This window comes from Leiobunum rupestre, chromosome 10 (genome assembly GCF_980474605.1).
Source record: "Leiobunum rupestre chromosome 10, qqLeiRupe1.1.hap1, whole genome shotgun sequence".
Taxonomy (NCBI): Eukaryota; Metazoa; Arthropoda; class Arachnida; order Opiliones; family Sclerosomatidae; genus Leiobunum; species Leiobunum rupestre.
Window position 1 is genome coordinate 35,271,272 of NC_143393.1, and position 18,462 is coordinate 35,289,733.

At 40.7% G+C, this 18,462-nt stretch overlaps 1 protein-coding gene across 1 annotated transcript; it reads left to right on the plus strand.

Annotated features, from left to right (window-relative positions):
• The first annotated feature begins 327 nt into the window (after positions 1 to 327).
• Positions 328 to 1,646, plus strand: LOC149925521 (partitioning defective 6 homolog beta-like). The gene is made up of 3 exons (XM_090159698.1): positions 328 to 545; positions 1,261 to 1,486; positions 1,563 to 1,646. The coding sequence occupies exons 1-3, from the start codon at positions 471 to 473 to the stop codon at positions 1,577 to 1,579; spliced, it is 318 nt and encodes a 105-aa protein (XP_090015824.1). The 5' UTR covers positions 328 to 470; the 3' UTR covers positions 1,580 to 1,646.
• The last annotated feature ends 16,816 nt before the right edge of the window (positions 1,647 to 18,462 follow it).

The window sequence follows — 18,462 nt, forward strand, 5'->3', positions numbered from 1 at the left end:
CGCCACGTGCTGTACGAAGAATCACGATTTAGATATTTGTTACTCGTCGAAAGTTAAAAATTGGCCTCTGCGCATGCTCCAATACCAACCAATCCGGTGTTCCCTCCCTGGCTAGTGTCCAGTTTTTAAGTGGCAATGACGGTTTAAAATTCCACCCCCATTTATTTTACCGTCTATTTGTACAATGAACCGTTGACGTTTTTCAAATCATTTCTTTTAAGATCTTTTGGTTACTTTTTGTCGTACGGTTCAAGTATTTGAGCACGCGCTTCTTTTTTCATTTTCAATGCGCGTGAAATTGCGCGAGCTACAATCTACTAATATATCAAGAGGGCGCGCTCAAAAAATTAACTCTTTAATACATGTATTTGTTGTAATTATATTTAAGAATCACCTATTAACTACGAAACGAAAAACCAAGAAAATTGAGTATATTAAACGAAAGCGATTCGTTATCGTAAATCAAAATCATGGGGTCTATTCTATCTAAAACACAAAAATCTTCAATTGAAACTGATGGTTGCCTTGTAGAAGTTAAAAGTAAAGTAAGTTCATAGGTTTCGATTACTATAAAAACGTAATAAAAATTTCATAACAAGGCTTAGTGAATTAAATTATGACATGACTCACGGAAAGGCTTACAAAACACCACTATAATATCTAATTTACGCCCATTCAAAGACTAAATTAAAGGGGAACAGCCAAGCTTTTCCAACTATGGCCTTATTTCCGTATCAAAAGATTAACAAGACGTTCAATATACTAACACGTACCTTTTTTTGTCTTGAAAAAAAAAATAGCTTTTGGCCCAAAAAGTTAAAACGAAAAATAACGCCAGGTGTTTGGGTTTGAATTTTCGCCGCCATCTTAGGGGCTGCCGCCAGCGCCCCTAACCCCGTATGAGTGATTTGCGAACTATCCTAACTTTTAAAATCGCGCAATTTAGGCTTAGGTCTTTTATAACTGGAACGCGCCGCGCGTGCAAAACAAATTTTTGCGTCTTCAGCTTTTACGTTGTTTTTCTGTCTCACCGACTTCTCACCAGGTGTCACGGCGGACGCGCACTTTTCGATTTCAATAAATTTCTTTATTTTATTAAAAATTAACCACTCAATATTTTTTGATGCGGTTTTCGCCATAAATTTTAGTTTTTAATGGGCTATAGGGCTATCTAACTGGTTAAAGCTTGACCGTTCCCCTTTAAGCTGCGCTCGCCTATAAATGATTGTGCGCTAATTCGGTTTATTGTTGAATTTTCAGGTCGAAACGGAATTCAGACGATTCGCATTAAATCGAAGTGAACTTACTAAATTTGAGGAATTTTACTCATTAATCGAACGTTCTCACAAGCTTTTTGAAATCCCTTTTACAATATGGTACACTGATCTAGTGCATGGTGATTTGTTACCGATAAACAATGACCATCACTTTGCTAGAGCCTTTACATCCGCCAGACCTATGCTGCGCCTTTGGGTTCAAAGAAAAGGTATTACAAAGTAGTTTTTAGTCTGTTTTAAACTTCATTCTTAAAAAGCCTAAAAATATTTAATTCTTTTTCCCAGCATTTGTTTTTTGTTGATCTCGTTTTGATTGTACCCAGTATTGTGAGGAAAGGAACTTGTAATGGACAAATAAATACTCAGCGTAACCCTTACGAAAATGGTGGATCAATTTTTGATCAAAATTTCATAAAAAATTGGACAGATCAAACGGGGATCCAATTACAAACTTCTCTGGATTAAATTTGGGATCCAACTGTTATCTATTTGGGATCCAACGGTCTTGATCCAATTAGAATTGGATCCGTTCTTGATCCCATGAGATTCGGATCCAGTCGGGAACCACTGAGAATTGGATCCGTTCGGGATCCTATAAGATTTGGATCCGGTCTTGATCCAATGAGATTTGGATCCAGTTGGCATTCAAAGAGATTTGGATCCGGTCTGGATCCAATTAGTTTTGGAACAGCTTTTGATCCAAAGAGACTTTCATCCGGTCGGGATCCAATTAGATTTGGATCCGCTCTTGATCCAATGAGATTTGGATCCAGTTGGCATTCAAAGAGATTTGGATCCGGTCTGGATCCAATTAGTTTTGGAACAGCTTTTGATCCAAAGAGACTTTCATCCGGTCGGGATCCAATTAGATTTGGATCCGGTCTTGATCCAATTAGATTTGGATCCGGTCTGGATCCAATTAGTTTTGGAACAGCTTTTGATCCAAAGAGACTTTCATCCGGTCGGGATCCAATTAGATTTGGATCCGGTCTTGATCCAATTAGATTTGGATCCGGTCTGGATCCAATTAGTTTCGGACCAGCTTTTGATCCAAAGAGACTTTCATCCGGTCGGGATCCAATTAGATTTGGATCCGGTCTTGATCCAATTAGATTTGGATCCGGTCTGGATCCAATTAGTTTTGGAACAGCTTTTGATCCAAAGAGACTTTCATCCGGTCGGGATCCAATTAGATTTGGATCCGCTCTTGATCCAATGAGATTTGGATCCAGTTGGCATTCAAAGAGATTTGGATCCGGTCTGGATCCAATTAGTTTTGGAACAGCTTTTGATCCAAAGAGACTTTCATCCGGTCGGGATCCAATTAGATTTGGATCCGGTCTTGATCCAATTAGATTTGGATCCGGTCTGGATCCAATTAGTTTTGGAACAGCTTTTGATCCAAAGAGACTTTCATCCGGTCGGGATCCAATTAGATTTGGATCCGCTCTTGATCCAATGAGATTTGGATCCAGTTGGCATTCAAAGAGATTTGGATCCGGTCTGGATCCAATTAGTTTTGGAACAGCTTTTGATCCAAAGAGACATTCATCCGGTCGGGATCCAATTAGATTTGGATCCGGTCTTGATCCAATTAGATTTGGATCCGGTCTGGATCCAATTAGTTTCGGACCAGCTTTTGATCCAAAGAGACTTTCATCCGGTCGGGATCCAATTAGATTTGGATCCGGTCTTGATCCAATTAGATTTGGATCCGGTCTGGATCCAATTAGTTTTGGAACAGCTTTTGATCCAAAGAGACTTTCATCCGGTCGGGATCCAATTAGATTTGGATCCGCTCTTGATCCAATGAGATTTGGATCCAGTTGGCATTCAAAGAGATTTGGATCCGGTCTGGATCCAATTAGTTTTGGAACAGCTTTTGATCCAAAGAGACTTTCATCCGGTCGGGATCCAATTAGATTTGGATCCGCTCTTGATCCAATGAGATTTGGATCCAGTTGGCATTCAAAGAGATTTGGATCCGGTCTGGATCCAATTAGTTTTGGAACAGCTTTTGATCCAAAGAGACTTTCATCCGGTCGGGATCCAATTAGATTTGGATCCGCTCTTGATCCAATTAGATTTGGATCCGGTCTGGATCCAATTAGTTTCGGACCAGCTTTTGATCCATAAGAGTTGGATCCGGTCGGTATACAATGAGATTTGAATATCCAAAGAGGTTTGGATACTGACTGGGACCAGCATTATAAGGGCGGAATCTGGGTGGTAATCAATACTTTGAAAAATAGTTAATTTTAGTGGCATGAATTATATTTAAACAGATACTACACTTTTCACTTAGCTGTGAGAGTAACTCACAGTGAAGCACTCTTGACAATTAATTATAGCCGATTAATGATAACGACGCCAAACTTCGTGGAAAAATTTCTTAGATACATAAGAAATCATGCCAAGAAACGATAAGGTACTATAATGAAAATCTAATTTTTAGGCCAAAAACCTAGGAAATCTACGATATCTGCCAAACGTCGTCTACTTTGGCCTAAAATAAAGAAACTGATCAAAAACCTCGCCAGACATAAAAAGTAGTCATCTAATCTCCTATCGCCTTCTGTAATTATGTTTATACCATTGAGTTAGGAATATATACTCTAGATTCTTGAACACTCAATTGATATCCGCTATGGTGTCACGGTTGGGACCACTTTCTAGAAACACTTACGGCGGCTGTCGTTTATCATTACACGGTGCCGTCATCTATTTTAGAAATAATATATTTAAGCCACCGGCTTAAGTTATTCTCAGTGTTTCTAACCACTGGCGGTAGATGACGACACCGTACAAGATTCCATACACGATTCCAAGAAAGTGTCCCGGCTAAATATGAATTGGATCCAAATTTGATACAATTTTATTTGATCAAACCTATTTGGATAAAACTTGGATCGAATTCTTAGTTAAAAGATTTTTTGGGTCCAATTCTTAGTTAAAATATTTTTTGGATCCAATTCTTAGTTAAAAGATTTTTTGGATCCAAATTTGATACAATTTTATTTGATCAAATTAATTTGGATCAAACTTGTATTCAATTCTTATTTAAAAGATTTTTTAGATCCAAATTTGATGCAGTTTTATTTGATAAAATTCATTTGGATCAAACTTAGATTCAATTTTTATTTAAAAGATTTTTTGGATCTAAATTTGATGCAGTTTTATTTGATAAAATTAATTTGGATCAAACTTAGATTCAATTTTTATTTAAAAGAATTTTTTGATCTAAATTTGATTCAATTTTATTTGATCAAATTAATTTGGATCCAAATTTGGATCCAATGCTATTGGATCAAACCAATTTTTATCAAACTTGGATCCAGTTCTTAGGTAAAAGATTTTTTTGAATCCAAATTTGATAAAGATTATTTGATCAAGAAATAGTTGAACCTTATTTGATCTCTTCAGGATATAGCTTGATACAAATTGGATCCAATGTCCAAAATTGGATCAAGACATTTTCAACCCCCCCCCCCCCCCTTAGGACTCGATTCCTTTCTTACGAAAGAAGCGCAACATTAATAAATAAACAGTAAGACGTAAAAATGAATTGAAATATCGGCAACGCAGCACAGTAAAATATATTAATATATTAATAGGATCATTAATATTATCATTTTCTCGCAAATGTATTAAAACACTTCATTTGATACACGTGCATATCTCATTTCAGAAAATTGAAGGCTAAGTGTGGCATAATGTGTAGGGTTACAAGGAACCACCTATGGACTGCATTGTAAAGGATGATAAAATTGGCGAATAAGTAGATAAGTCCATAATGAAAAGGGATAATAAAGCTAAACCCTAAATAAATTTGAAGAAATTTAAAAACTTACTAATAGCTCGTACCGATAGGTCTTCGAGCGAACAAAAAACGCGAAACTCTTCAAATTTATTTAGGGTTTAGCTTTATTATCCCTTTTCATTATGGACTTATCTACTTATTCGCCAATTTTATCATCCTTTACAATGCAGTCCATAGGTGGTTCCTTTTAACTTAACATTACGTATATACTAATCTCCACCACTCTCCCCCTATTCGGCTTTCCGTTGCTACGCAACTCGTTTTGAAATTTTTAATATTTAGGCTTAGTTTCTCTATTCGGTGTTATAGTCGCGAGCCAGATTTCCCGCACGGTACTGATGAGTTCCAAATAGGACGAAACCGGTCTACCGTTGGATTTTCTGGCTATGTTATTTAATTTTATTTAATTATTCACTCGAAGATCTATTTGGTCCGAGTTTCACGTTTTTGTCCGCTCGAAGACCTATCGGTACGAGCTATTAGTAAGTTTTTAAATTTCTTCAAATTTATTTAGGGTTTAGCTTTATTATACCTTTTCATTATGGACTTATCTACTTATTCGCCAATTTTATCATCCTTTATAATGTGTAGGGTTTCATTTGCAAATAATTGGAGGTTTCCCTATTCAGGCTACCTAATTCATTAAAGAGACTAGAGTACAATATTACACTAACCATTCCCATAATGACAGGGAAATGTAGTTTGTCGAACGACTGCCCTATGCTAACAGCTATACCTAATTAACTGACTACTACGACTCATTTATAGCTCTGCTTTATATAATTTCTAACATTTCTACCCTGGTGCCACCACTGGCAACTAAGGATACTAGGCCTACAAAGATAAGTCGGATATTAAGGCATCTCGTCATATATTGCTACAGAAGACTAAAGTCAAGATAATACCTGGAAGCAAAGGGACAATACACGCGCAATGATAACCTCGCCAGTGGCAAAAGAATTAAGGAGCCCTCTGCTGTAAGTTAGCAGTTAGTGGTGTAGGGATCTTATTATTGAAAAGATAGGCGATGTACAATTACTACAGTTTGAATGAGGAAAAGTTCCCTTCAAAATTGCAAGTTCAAAAGTCTCATACCTGGAATAATTTAGATCATGACAACGTAGTTTTCAAACCAGGATGTGGATACTTATTACTCACAACACTTTCTCAAGATTATATAGCAGATGTATTTCTCTGTAATACTTTCAGGAGAGACATATCAACAAACTATTAAATCACCCCAAAAGGAATGGATATTATAGAAATGAAAATATTTGCCAAACATAGGTTAACCAAAGTCTTTGAGTGACCCTAAAAGGGAGAAAAGTTTGGTTGTACCACCATCAAAAGGGATTGTGAGGCTAAGAAAATTTTGTATAAAGCTAAAGGATTTAGTCAGATAGTTCATTTCACTCTCATCCATCCAAATTTTGGATTGTATATTTCATTTGGTTGGGTTCATTGTCATATGGATGTCAAAAACGCCTATCTATATGAACCAAACACCATTATAAAATCAACCTATGCTAATTTTGTTATAAATGATCAAAGCTCAATAGGAGGGTAGTTTTAACTTGTTCTAAAATATTTTATGCTAAATTAAACTAAACTATTCCGTTGTTCTGGTGGAGATAACTACTCTAGACCGTTAACTATTTGTCAAAGTCAGAGTATTAGGGCTACTCTTTCTACTCAAAAGCATTATTTGCCACTACAGAATCTGAGTAAAATGACATCTCGCCCTAATTCAAAATGCCAGAGCAAGTGAAAAGTATCTACCTTTTGCAGTTTTCAACAAAGTAGCTCTCATTGGTTTGTGGAGTTAGATAAGTCATTGAATAGTTTGGGTTTCAACAAATTTTTTTAAACAAACTAAACTACATTTGGGTATGAGTCACCCCATCTTTATACATTTTCAGTCATTTGATATGCGTATCTATAATTCTATAATATTGTTCCATAAGTTTGTCACTTTGGGGAATATTTTACTGAGAGCTAGGAACCGAGTGAAGTCATCACAAGAAGAAAATCTCCCCCTAGCGAGGCGTTGTCAAAGGCTACGGGAGCGAGCGGACGCAAAACCGCGTAGAAGCCCGTAATGCAGTCGGTCTTGTGAATAGCTCTCAGTAAAACTAGCATGTGAAGAATAGGAAGTGTCAAACATTATACAGAATCGAATACAATAGACCAGTCAATATGAGAAAGGTAGTTAAATTCACGAAAGAGGGGTAGTCACCTTTTTAAAAATTAGGCCTAGGGGTAAAGACGGGAGAGTGGCCACTGGCCAAACATCTGCACATGAAAAACAACTAAGGCATGCTCATTTTTACCTAGATCGAGCTGCCGACATATCAACCTCAGATGCCGATTTTGTTCAAAGTCGGTCGTAATGTGGACCTATATGAGATATGAAATTTCCCAAAAGGAGACGCTGCACTACCCGTTCGATTTGCCATGGTAACCGTAAATGTTTTTGACCACTTAAAACAAAAATAAGATTTTTCCCTTATTTTACCCAACAATTGTTACAATTTTACCGCAAAAATGTTACAATTTACCCAAACTTGATGAAATTTACCTAAATGTGGTCCAAATTACCCATTTCGTGATTTTCAAATTAAAAAAATCGTAGGTAAGTACCCTGTGAAACCGAGAAAATCCCATGCTTTTTTAAATGGAGATTTTTTTGTTGTAAGTGGTCAAACATATTTTCGGTTGCCATGGCAAATCGAATGGGTAGTGCAACGTCTCCTTTTGGGAAATTTCATATCTCAAATAGGTCTACATTATGCCCGACTTTGAACAAAATCAGCAATGAACACCTCGGGTAATCTCCTTGTTAGTAAACCGACAGGATGATATGGGAGTTAAAGAGGGCCAAAAGATGTTAGGGTATTGAAAATCACCCAAGAGTAAAATGGAAATTTTGTTCTTCAGACTGTAAGAATATACCGAATTAACAAAAGGATATAAAAGATCATGATTATTATAACGAGGGTTGTTTGACCTATAAAAAACGGCTAAAATGGTAGAAGGGGCCTTACGAGAACTAATAGGAGTGATTAATACAACCAGGAAACTAGATAGGTATACACTTACCTATATAGTTTCCTGATACAACCAAGATATCCAGTCCCTGGTCACCAGAAGCGAAGCCCAGGAAAGCAGTCTCAGAGATAGAAATAGTCCTCGCGCACAGAGAATTGGAGAGCAACACCGCCATAGTTGCTGGAACCCCGATCTTGGCGAAAGAGAGAGTATCCCGAAATGCTATGTTCAGCATCAGAGTGGTCTGGGCCCGAGTGAGTTTCGGTAATTGCCACAAAAACTGGATTATGCACCTTAAGCACGTGGGAAAGTTCAAAATGTTTATAAACAGAACTAAGCCCTTGGCATTAGTGAGAAAAGTCGCGGAAGAGGTGAGGGCAGGGCACAAGGACTGGGGACGCGGGTGGAGCACAACTGAAGTGAGTAGAGAAGGAAGGCAGTGCGAATAAGTAGCATGAAGGGGCATGCACAGTGCATTGACCAGTTTCGAAAAACAGCGGGGAAAGGTGAAAAATGAATAGGAGACTGGGCAGACCCGGAAGAGTTTACAAGTAAAGGAGGATGCAAATGAGTTTATGGTACCCTTTTCAACAAGAAACCGTTGAGATAAATTCTGTAACAATTTCGACTACGCTAACTGAAAAATGTATTGAAAATTGGCCGTTTTACACCTTGAAGAGGAGTTTCTGGAAAAACCAACAGAGGTACAGATGTAAATCTATTTATTTAGTTTATGGTACCCTTTTCAGCCAGAAATCGTTGAGATATATTTTTTACAATTTTGTCTATGTTACCTGGAAAATCTATTAAAAGTGCAGTGTTTGCCCTTTAAAATAGATTTTCCAGCAAATCCGACAGAGGTACGAGAGCTGGGGGGGGGGGGGGGGGGTGTTTGAAGTCCATTTAAAATACGTCATTCGGTCGTCGTTCGTCGCATTTACAAAGTTACACTCTGATGACTTTTTCGAATCGACTTCCGCCCTCTCCCACTTTCCTTGAAAGTCCCTTTAAATACAATTCCGAGGTCGGATGCATAAAGAGCAACCGCATCAAGGTCTGTTGGTAAAAGCGGGTGATCTTTAACTGTGGCAACAGGGGAGGCAAGATTGCGTCATTCTTTAAAAAGTATGGACGACTAAAAACGAGATGGACGACAACAAGCTCACCTGAGTTACACCACTCACATTGTCAGTGAGGTAAGTGAACACTTGTGATTCCAGCCAATTCAATTATGAAATCCGTAGATCATATGAGGGAATTGCCCTTGATTCCAGCACTCTGCAACGCCGATGTGTGATGGTTTCGATGTTTTGGTGTTCAGTACAATCATTTTTTGCAGACAGCGGATTACTGGTGCAAGACCTTTTAGAACGAAATCCATGTTAGAAGAGATGTTGGAGATGGGTATCTTGTAAGTGAGCCCTAATGGGATCATCTTCCATCCACTCTGCAGCTCGTGCAACATGACTAGAAAGGTAGTTAGCTATACTGTCCGTGTTCCAGCTTTATGTATCGGGGTAACAGTGGCGCATTTCCAAGAGTGTGGTAATAATAATTATAATCAGCTAGGCTAATACCCAAGGCACCACCTTATGCCCAAGTCATCGAGCGACTTTTAATGCCTTTAAACTGGTTACAATGCAGGAGGGTGGTGGCAAGCTCTTAATGCCACTCGAGCCAACAGCTCCCTGCATTTAGTATTACCATAAGCGTATAATATTCTGCCATAAGTGTGACACTTCCTATTCTTCACATGCAAAAGTTTTACTGAGAGTTATTCACAATACAGACTGCATTACGGGCTTCGTCACCGTTTTGCGTCCGCTTGCTAACGCGTCACACGTAGACTTTGACAGCGTCTCGCTAGGGGATGATTTTTTCTGGTGATGACGTCACTACGTTACTAGCTCTCAGGAAAATATTTCCCAAAGTGACAAACTTATGGAACAATATTATAGACTTATAGTATTAGCGTTAACCTCTACAAGTTTTTATGGAATTAAGGGGAAACCGAAGATCTAGAAGTAAAACCCCTTTAAAAGTGGGGAGTACTTGTTGTGATATGTGATTGATACTTAAGAAACAGACACGTCTTGAGTCAAAGATAACATTTAATGAGTCTTAATAAAGCTAATAACTGCCCCCTTTTGCAATCATGCGTACGGGTATTTATACCCGCTTAAAAAACTATACATTTATTACTTGAATGATTAAAGGTCAGATTAAATTGATTAAAACATATCTATATTTACAAACTATGTTTACACTTATACAACACCCTTCCGTTTAAGTACCAGCGTTGAATCTTTCAATTCTTTTGATCTCACACCCACATCTTGAAAACACCTTTGCTGTTGTCGGATTGTTCTGCGATTCTGCAGACGCTGTACTCGTCGAGCGTTGTTGAATGTTACTTGGACCCGGACTTTTTGCGGGGTGCCGGAAGCGGACGACGGATGTTGTCTTGCTTGCGTTTGGCTGAGTTGCGTGACTGGGTCGTATGGGACTATTCTGACGACTCGTATCGCTACTCTGCCGTCTGGCTCCGGTGGTGTTCGTTTAATCGTTCACTGGAGTGGGTATTAGATGAAAACGGTTCCGTCTGTCAGTACCTGTTGACGTTGACACGTGATATGACCTGGGCTCGTTCGCTGCTCGAAGGATTGTTCCTTGGCGTCGTAGGTCAACTATCCAGACTACCTCTCCTGCGGACAATGGTCGGAGTTCTTTCACACTGTGACGCTGGTCGTAGTTTCGTTTCGATTTGGCCTTCTGACTATCCTCTCTTTCGACGATGAGTTCTCGTGACGGCGTGAATGGTCCTAGTTGGCTGGGCGCAATAGGTACTGTTGAGCGTAGTTTCTTGCTCATCAGCAGCTCCGCTGGACTGAACCCGTTGGATAGTGGAGTTGTTCGGTATGCTAGTAACGCTCGATACGGATCGTCTGATTTCTTTAGCGTTTGCTTGACTACCTTGACCGCTGCTTCTACGAAGCCGTTGCTGCGTGGATAGCGGGGACTAGACGTTATAACTTGGAACCCATATTCTTTGGCAAAGGAGGCGAATGCTGATGACTGGACACGCTCAAACTGGGGTTCGTTGTCGCTCCGTGTAGTCTCTGGGATTCCATGCACTGCGAATATTGACTTGAGATGTTGAATGACAGCATCTGACTTCATGTCGGTAAGTGGTCGTATTTCGAAGTACAGCGAATAGAAGTCCGTTGCCAGCAGGTACCATCGTTTCTCCAGATAGAAGAGGTCTATCGCAACCACCTGCCAAGGTCTCTGCGGAAATTGTGAAGGTGGATTGCTTGAATCTTTGATGCAAGGGATACAACGTTTCACCGTATCCTCAATCGCTCATGATATTCCCGGCCACCAGACAGCTGATTTGGCACGCGCACTTCGATATACCTTGGTGTCCCTCGTGGATCTTCGATAGTGTGTCTCTTTGAAGACCGACTGGTATGACGATCCGTGCTCCGAACATTAGCAGGCCATCTTGTACCGTAAGTTCGTTCCGATGGGCATAAAAAGGTGAGCATGATATATTTACCCGCTTCTTTGGTGGCCAGCCATCCATGATGTACATGCGCATCATCTGGCACGTCGTGTCGTCAGCTTGAGCTTCCGCTATTTCAGAAAGTCTGACGTCAGTGACAGGAAGACTTGCCGTGATTAGATTTACATGGGCTGCGATTTCTTGCTCGAGTTCTACACTTCCCACGTCTGGTAGTGGACTGCGCGAAAGAGTGTCTGCAACATGAGCTCTTTGCCTGGAACATATGTCACTCGATAGTCATATCGCATCATGCGGATTCGTAACCTTTGTAGTCGCTGTGATAAATCATCAAGATGCTTACTCTGAAGGATTGAAACGAGAGGCTTGTGATCCTTTTCGAGTTCAATTGCTATGCCGGTGACGTAATCTTTGAAACGTTCACACGCCCACGCTAAAGCTAGCGCCTCCTTCTCAATTTGCGCGTAGCGTTTTTCAGCATCGGAGAGCGTCTTTTACCCGAAAGCGACTGGTCGGAGTTGTCCATCGACTTGTCAATGCCGAAGAACGATGCGTCGGCTGCTATGATCGTCGGTTTCGCTGGGTCGTAGGCTGCAAGTACTGGTTTGTTACTCAGTATTTTCTTGACATGTGCGAACGCGTTCACCTGGGCCGTTCCCCATTGCCATGCGTTCTTCGTGCAAAATATTGAGTTCAGTGGTCGTAGGATCTCAGACATGTTGGGGATGAATTTACCAAGACAGTTGACAGTGCCGAGTAGCCGTTTTAAGTCCTTTGGATTTTCTGGCTTTGCAAATTTCTGGATCGCTGACACCTTCTCACCATCTGTTTCAATCCCCTCTGCGTCTATGATATGCCCTAAGAAACTAATTCTTGTGGCAGAGAATTGGCACTTATCTTTATTTAGGGTGATATTTTCTTCCATTAAACGTCCCAAGAGCTTTCGAAGACGTTGATTGTGCTCTTCTTGATTTGATCCCCACACGATGATGTCGTCTTGTAAGTTTGACGTTCCTTCAATTCCCTGAAGACATTCACTTATTTTTCGCTGGAAGTGCTCTGCTGCTGAACTCAAACCGAACGGTAGACGATTGAAGTAGTATCTCCCGAACGGCGTTATAAACGTTGTCAGGCGAGCTGATTCTGGACTGAGTGGTATCTGCCAGTAGCCGCTCACAGCATGGAGTTTGGTGAAGACTTTTGCGTTAGCCAGCTGTCCATGGATATGGTCAACCGCCCGCAGCTGGAACCTCTCCCTTTTAATGCGCTTGTAGAGTTCTGTGTAGTCGACAACAATTTTTTTTTAATAATTTATTAATGTTGTTATTACAAATATACTTATACTAATACAACTGATCACCCCAACCACATAAGAAAAAACTTGTGCGTGGTGGGGAATAGTAATAATTTCAAATCAAGGCTTTAAAGGTGAGAGACAATGGCTATACAGTATTTTTACAAAAAAAAAAGAAAGAAAAGACAAAAAATTTTAGTTAGTTAGTTAGTTCCCAAAATATTAGATATCAATTAAAAAAATTATTTAGTCTTTCGTAACCATAATTATTAATCCATTGACATATTTTGTTTTTGAATATTTTTATATTAGTACAATGTTTGGTTTCAGCGTTCAATAAATTATATAGTTTAGGCCCTAGATACGTAACATGATTCTGGCCAATTGATTTGAACATTTTCTCAACGTGCAAATTCTTCTCCATAATAGCACAGGTACAATAATTAGTTTGATAAGTTAATAAATCTTGATTTTTAAAAGTATAGATCAAAATTATTTTAGCATACAATTGGTTAATAGAATAAACTGTGAAGTCTTTATACAGTTTTATACCCTGCTCGTAACGATTTCTCTTTAAACAAATTCGAATAACATTTCTCTGAATAACTCCTAAGGGTTCCAGAGTAGTCTTATAAGTACCAGCCCAACCAATCATACCATAAGAAATTGGGGCGCACCCATCAGTGGGTTCTGCGATTGGCGTTGTAACCCTCTCTTTAAACATGCGCTCGATTTCGTCTTTGGTTCGTTGCATCAGAGGTAGCGCCACTCTGCGTGCGGCGGGTAGAGAGTACGGTTCCGCACCTGCTTAAAGACGAATAGTATAAGGTTTCTCTACCTTACCAAGACCTGAGAATAACGACGGCATGTCTTTCAGAATAGGACATGCTCCTTTATATTCCGCTGAATTTCCAAATCAGGAATAACGTAAAGTTTTTCTCTTACCACTCGGCCCCGATATTTCAGCTCAAACCAAACCCTTCCTAGACAGCGCAGTCCTTTTTGACCAGGACCATACAGGCGTCTGTCTGACTCTTATATTGCTGGTGCAGGTTCGACGACTGTACTATCTCTTTGGTTATCGCGCTGACTTCGGCGCCTGTGTCGACTTTAAACTTTGCCAACTGGTCTTTGACTAGAACGGTAACCATCCACTTTCTGTTTCTTCCTCCCTGCAGCGCACCCAAGAACGCATCCGGTTTGGTGGTGATACACGCGATCTCGTCCACAGTCGCACTTCTGCATAGTTTCTTGAAATGCCCCTTTTTCTGGCAATTATAGTGGTTGCGTTAACTGCCGGACATCTACCTCTTGACAGGGCTGGACTTAGAGATCCTGGGCCCATAGGCAGATAAGGAGTCTGGGCCCCCTTTTCACGCGCTGCATTTACTCTTATTCCTGGAACTAGGCTGTGCCTGATTTTTTCTGATTCAGCGTCGAAGTCTGAGCTCTACGGTTATATTACTAAATAAAAGCTCTTAACAATCGTTGACTAAATATGCGATAATTATGCCACATTGCGATTTAAGGCTGCGTCCGTAAACTGCCAGGCAGAAATTTTGGTAATTTTAAAACAAAATCTTCTACCTAGGAATTTCTACAATATAAATTACGATTGATATTATAGATTTATGCCTTCGAATACAGTAAATACGGTCACTGGAGGGCCCCTTCCAAGGATGGGCCCCTAGGCCACGGCCTAGGTTGGCCTAGGCGGAAATACGGCACTGCCTCTTGGATGTGTCTTCGAACTCCCGCAGTTCTGACATCCGTCGTTACGTGACTCGTGAAATCGCTGCTGTGCGTTTCTTGACTGGAACTTATCGTACTTCGTTGCTCGCTTCTTCGGGACCTGTTGCGTCCCGGATGCCGGTTTGGGCCTATGTGCTTGGACTCGATCAACTGCGGACTTATTATTGTCAGGGTGAATCTATTTTTGCTGACGCTTAATCTGCTCGTTTTGTTTCGTCGTGGTCACGGCCTTTTCTAAGGTGAGATTCTGCTCTAGCTGAAGTCGTTCTGAGAGTCGCTTGTCCCGTATTCCGACCACAATATGATCGCGTATCATCTCTTCTTGAAAGTCGCCGTACTCGCAATGCTTGGCCAAGGCATGTAGTGCAGTAATAAATTCCTCCATGCACTCCCCCTCCATTTGAGTTCGGGAATTGAACTTGGCGCGCTCGTAGGTACCAGGGAACACTTAACAGAGGGAAAGGCAGCACAACGTTAAAAACCCGGCGGAATTTTCCCTCTCCCGCTTCGCCAAATATCAGGCTCTATACCGTAAAGCGCAGGCGCGAGTGACCTACTGCGCCAGGTGTTAAGTGTCCCCTGCTCTCCCGACCTCTCCATGTGGAAGGATTAAGTCCGGCATTGTTAGCACGGTCAAAATTGTCAGCAGTGACAATGCCCTTGAGAACCGCGAAGTCCGAATTACGAGGTGACCGTCGCTATCAATATAAGTACGTAACTTATTCGAAGCGCGCGCATGCGCAAAGGTAAAATAAGCCTGCGCGTTTGGAAACGAGCGAGAAGGTATTTTCGGACGCTCTCTGCCGGGTCATTGCCTTTCCCTCTGTTAAGTGTTCCCTGTAGGTACCGGGACGCGTGAAACATGGCCAACTTTGATCTCGCGCTATAGCGCAGGGGCGTAGGAACGTTCTAGAAGTTGGAGGGGGCAAAGAGAAACCAAAAGGGGTCTGGAGAATGGTTTTGCATTTTTAATAGAGTGTAGCTTCTCCGAATACACGTGTACATTTTACTACTATGTAAATTGGCGGGAAAAGACTGAAATTTGAACACAGTTGAGGTTCTATAAGTTTTTTATGCTTTTAAAATGAGAATTTGAGCCTTTTGAAGATTTAAACTGACCGAAAAGTTGGAGGGGGCAATAACATTAGTTGCCCCTCCCAGAAACATTCTAGGGAGGGGCATTGCCCCCCTTGCCCCCCCCTGGTTCCTACGCCCCTGCTATAGCGGCCAACCCATTCGTTGAAGTTTCTATGTTAACCTACGAACAATAGATATCTTTTTGAGTTGAGCGCCCCTAGCGGAATATTATTTTATAGAATAGTTTTTGCATTGAAGCCAATATAAAAAATGCCACGCTCGTTATCGAAAATCCTTACTCACAGAATTTTGGCGAATGGGTTGGCCGCTATAGCGCGAGATCAAAGTTGGCCGTGTTTCAATCGTCCCGGTACCGTAACAGCTAGGAGCAACAAACACAAGGAGAACGCAGCTAGACTTTAAACACGCTAACGAAGGGTTGTGTACGAATTTCATTGGACGAGCGTCACGAGCCTTTACGCTGAACGACAATTTCCGAATTTTCCCCTTCCGACGGCAGCAGGCGCTAAAGCGTCTAGCCAATGAAAAACGTACACAAGAAATTCCACGACTTTTGACGGGTTGCGTTCTCCTTGTGTGGGGTGTTGTGTTTGTTGCTCCTAGGTAACAGTAACAGCTGTTTCTAGACTGATTCTAGTCAACTCGGTGAGTTTTTTTTTATTTAAATTTTTTAATAATATTAGCGAATGATGTCATATTTAGAAAACACGTTTATTGTTTTTGGTTATCTTAGTCTAATCTACAATTTATGTTTTATGATAGTCTTTTGAGAGAGTTGGCCGTTTTCGATCTATCGAAATCTGGCAGCCTTGCCTGCCTTCCGGCCTGTATCTCCATACCGAAAATGGCCGACGATTACGCCGCCGAAAATATTTTAGTAAAATGATCGGCGGCGTTTTTGACCGTTATTTTGAATTATCGACTAAGACTATTGTTAGAAAATATAAATTTTTATTTCAAAAATTATGCGTAGAATTCGGTGACATAGCAATTATGCAGTTGAGTATTACCAAGAATGTATTGAAGTTACTAAGAATATTTCAGCATAGAATTAACCCCAGGTAGAGGCCTGCGCCGCCGCTAAACGCCGCCGCCGCCGATAATTTTGAACGCGCCGATCACGCCGCCGCCGATGTTTCGAAAATCGGCGCAAGCCGCCGCCGCCGCCGCTGATACAAGGAACGGCGCGCCGCCGTTTCTTTTTTTCTTTATACACCTTTTTTTTTTGGTATATTAAGCTTGGTTTTCATTGACGCGAAAATAACTACATTTGAACACGACGTCGAACGTCAAATTTGGGTTTTCGGATTTCGGTCGACGCAGAGTAATAGCATTTTCACTTAGCGTCAATAGATTCGAGCATTGCTATCTGGGCTATACAGAGAGTCACTAATATAACCAAGGCTTATCCACATTTTAATAATCTTTAAATTTAAATGTTGCTTGGTTTATCGATATGTTTTCTAAAATTGCATTATAATAATAAGTGGCGGACTGGGTCTAATATTTTTTGGTTGCTAGGAGACTAAGGGTCCCAGCTTTAACGACTTTAACGCTACCATGTTTACGGAGGCCCACTTCATGAACGGTAAATGGAATCCAGGCCATTGGACAGATTACCTATATGGCCAATCCGAGACTGATAATAATTTTTTACTTTAATTTCAATAAATGAAGCATTTGATATACTGCATTTTAGACGTCCAATACGTTTATAAAATCACATCATAATACCTTTAATTATACTTAAATGGAAAATAACATAGCAAAATAGCAATATGTATGTTCACCGTGCGATGATAACCTTCGGCAGCAAAATTGATATTATTCGTAACTCGGATTTATTTCTGATTGGAAGGCTCAGAGCGCCAGTGGCGTAGCCAGAATTTCGTCAAAGGTGGTCCAAGAATGTTAATAATAAGAGGGGTGTCGAGAAGGGGGTGTCAATTTAGTATAGTCAAGGTAGGCCCAGGGGGTTGACATTGAACCCTCCTTGTCTACGCCACTACAGAGCGTTATCGAGGAGCACGAGCCAAGACCAAGAAATATATTGTCTAATTTATGAGCTGAGACGAGACCCTTAATGGTTTTGAGACGAGACTAAGTCCGAGTCCGAAAAATAGTTAAAAAATGAGCCCGAGTAGAGCCCTATCGTCAGAGTTCTTATTGATACGCTCCCGAGTCGAGCCCAAGTGAATATGCACGAGCTTGAGACCGGTCTTGGGTTATTTCGCGTATCGAATTTCTATTTGTTCAGAGGACGAAAGCATCAATCATCGTCCACCCCTAAAAATATTTGACTGATCCAAATTCTATTGGCTGTTAAATTGAATGACCTCGAGTCATGTGACCTTTGCACCCACGTAACCCACGTTTTTCTTTGGAAAAAGTCGTTTATAACCGCCCATTTCGCGATTTTTCGAAGTTCAAAGTCAAAACACAGCTGCCGTTTTTATCACCTAAGCGGCAGCTTCGGTCTGTATTTGGTAAGTTCATTTTTACCTCTCCGAGGGGACAAAGTCCCCTAGGAGGGATTATACAACCACCGTGTCTGTCTGTGGGTCTGTCTGTCAGGCCTGCGAACGCGTTCGCATTTTCGGTGCAAAGTGTAATCACTGCGTACGCAGTTTCTCGAAGGGTTGGAAAAACC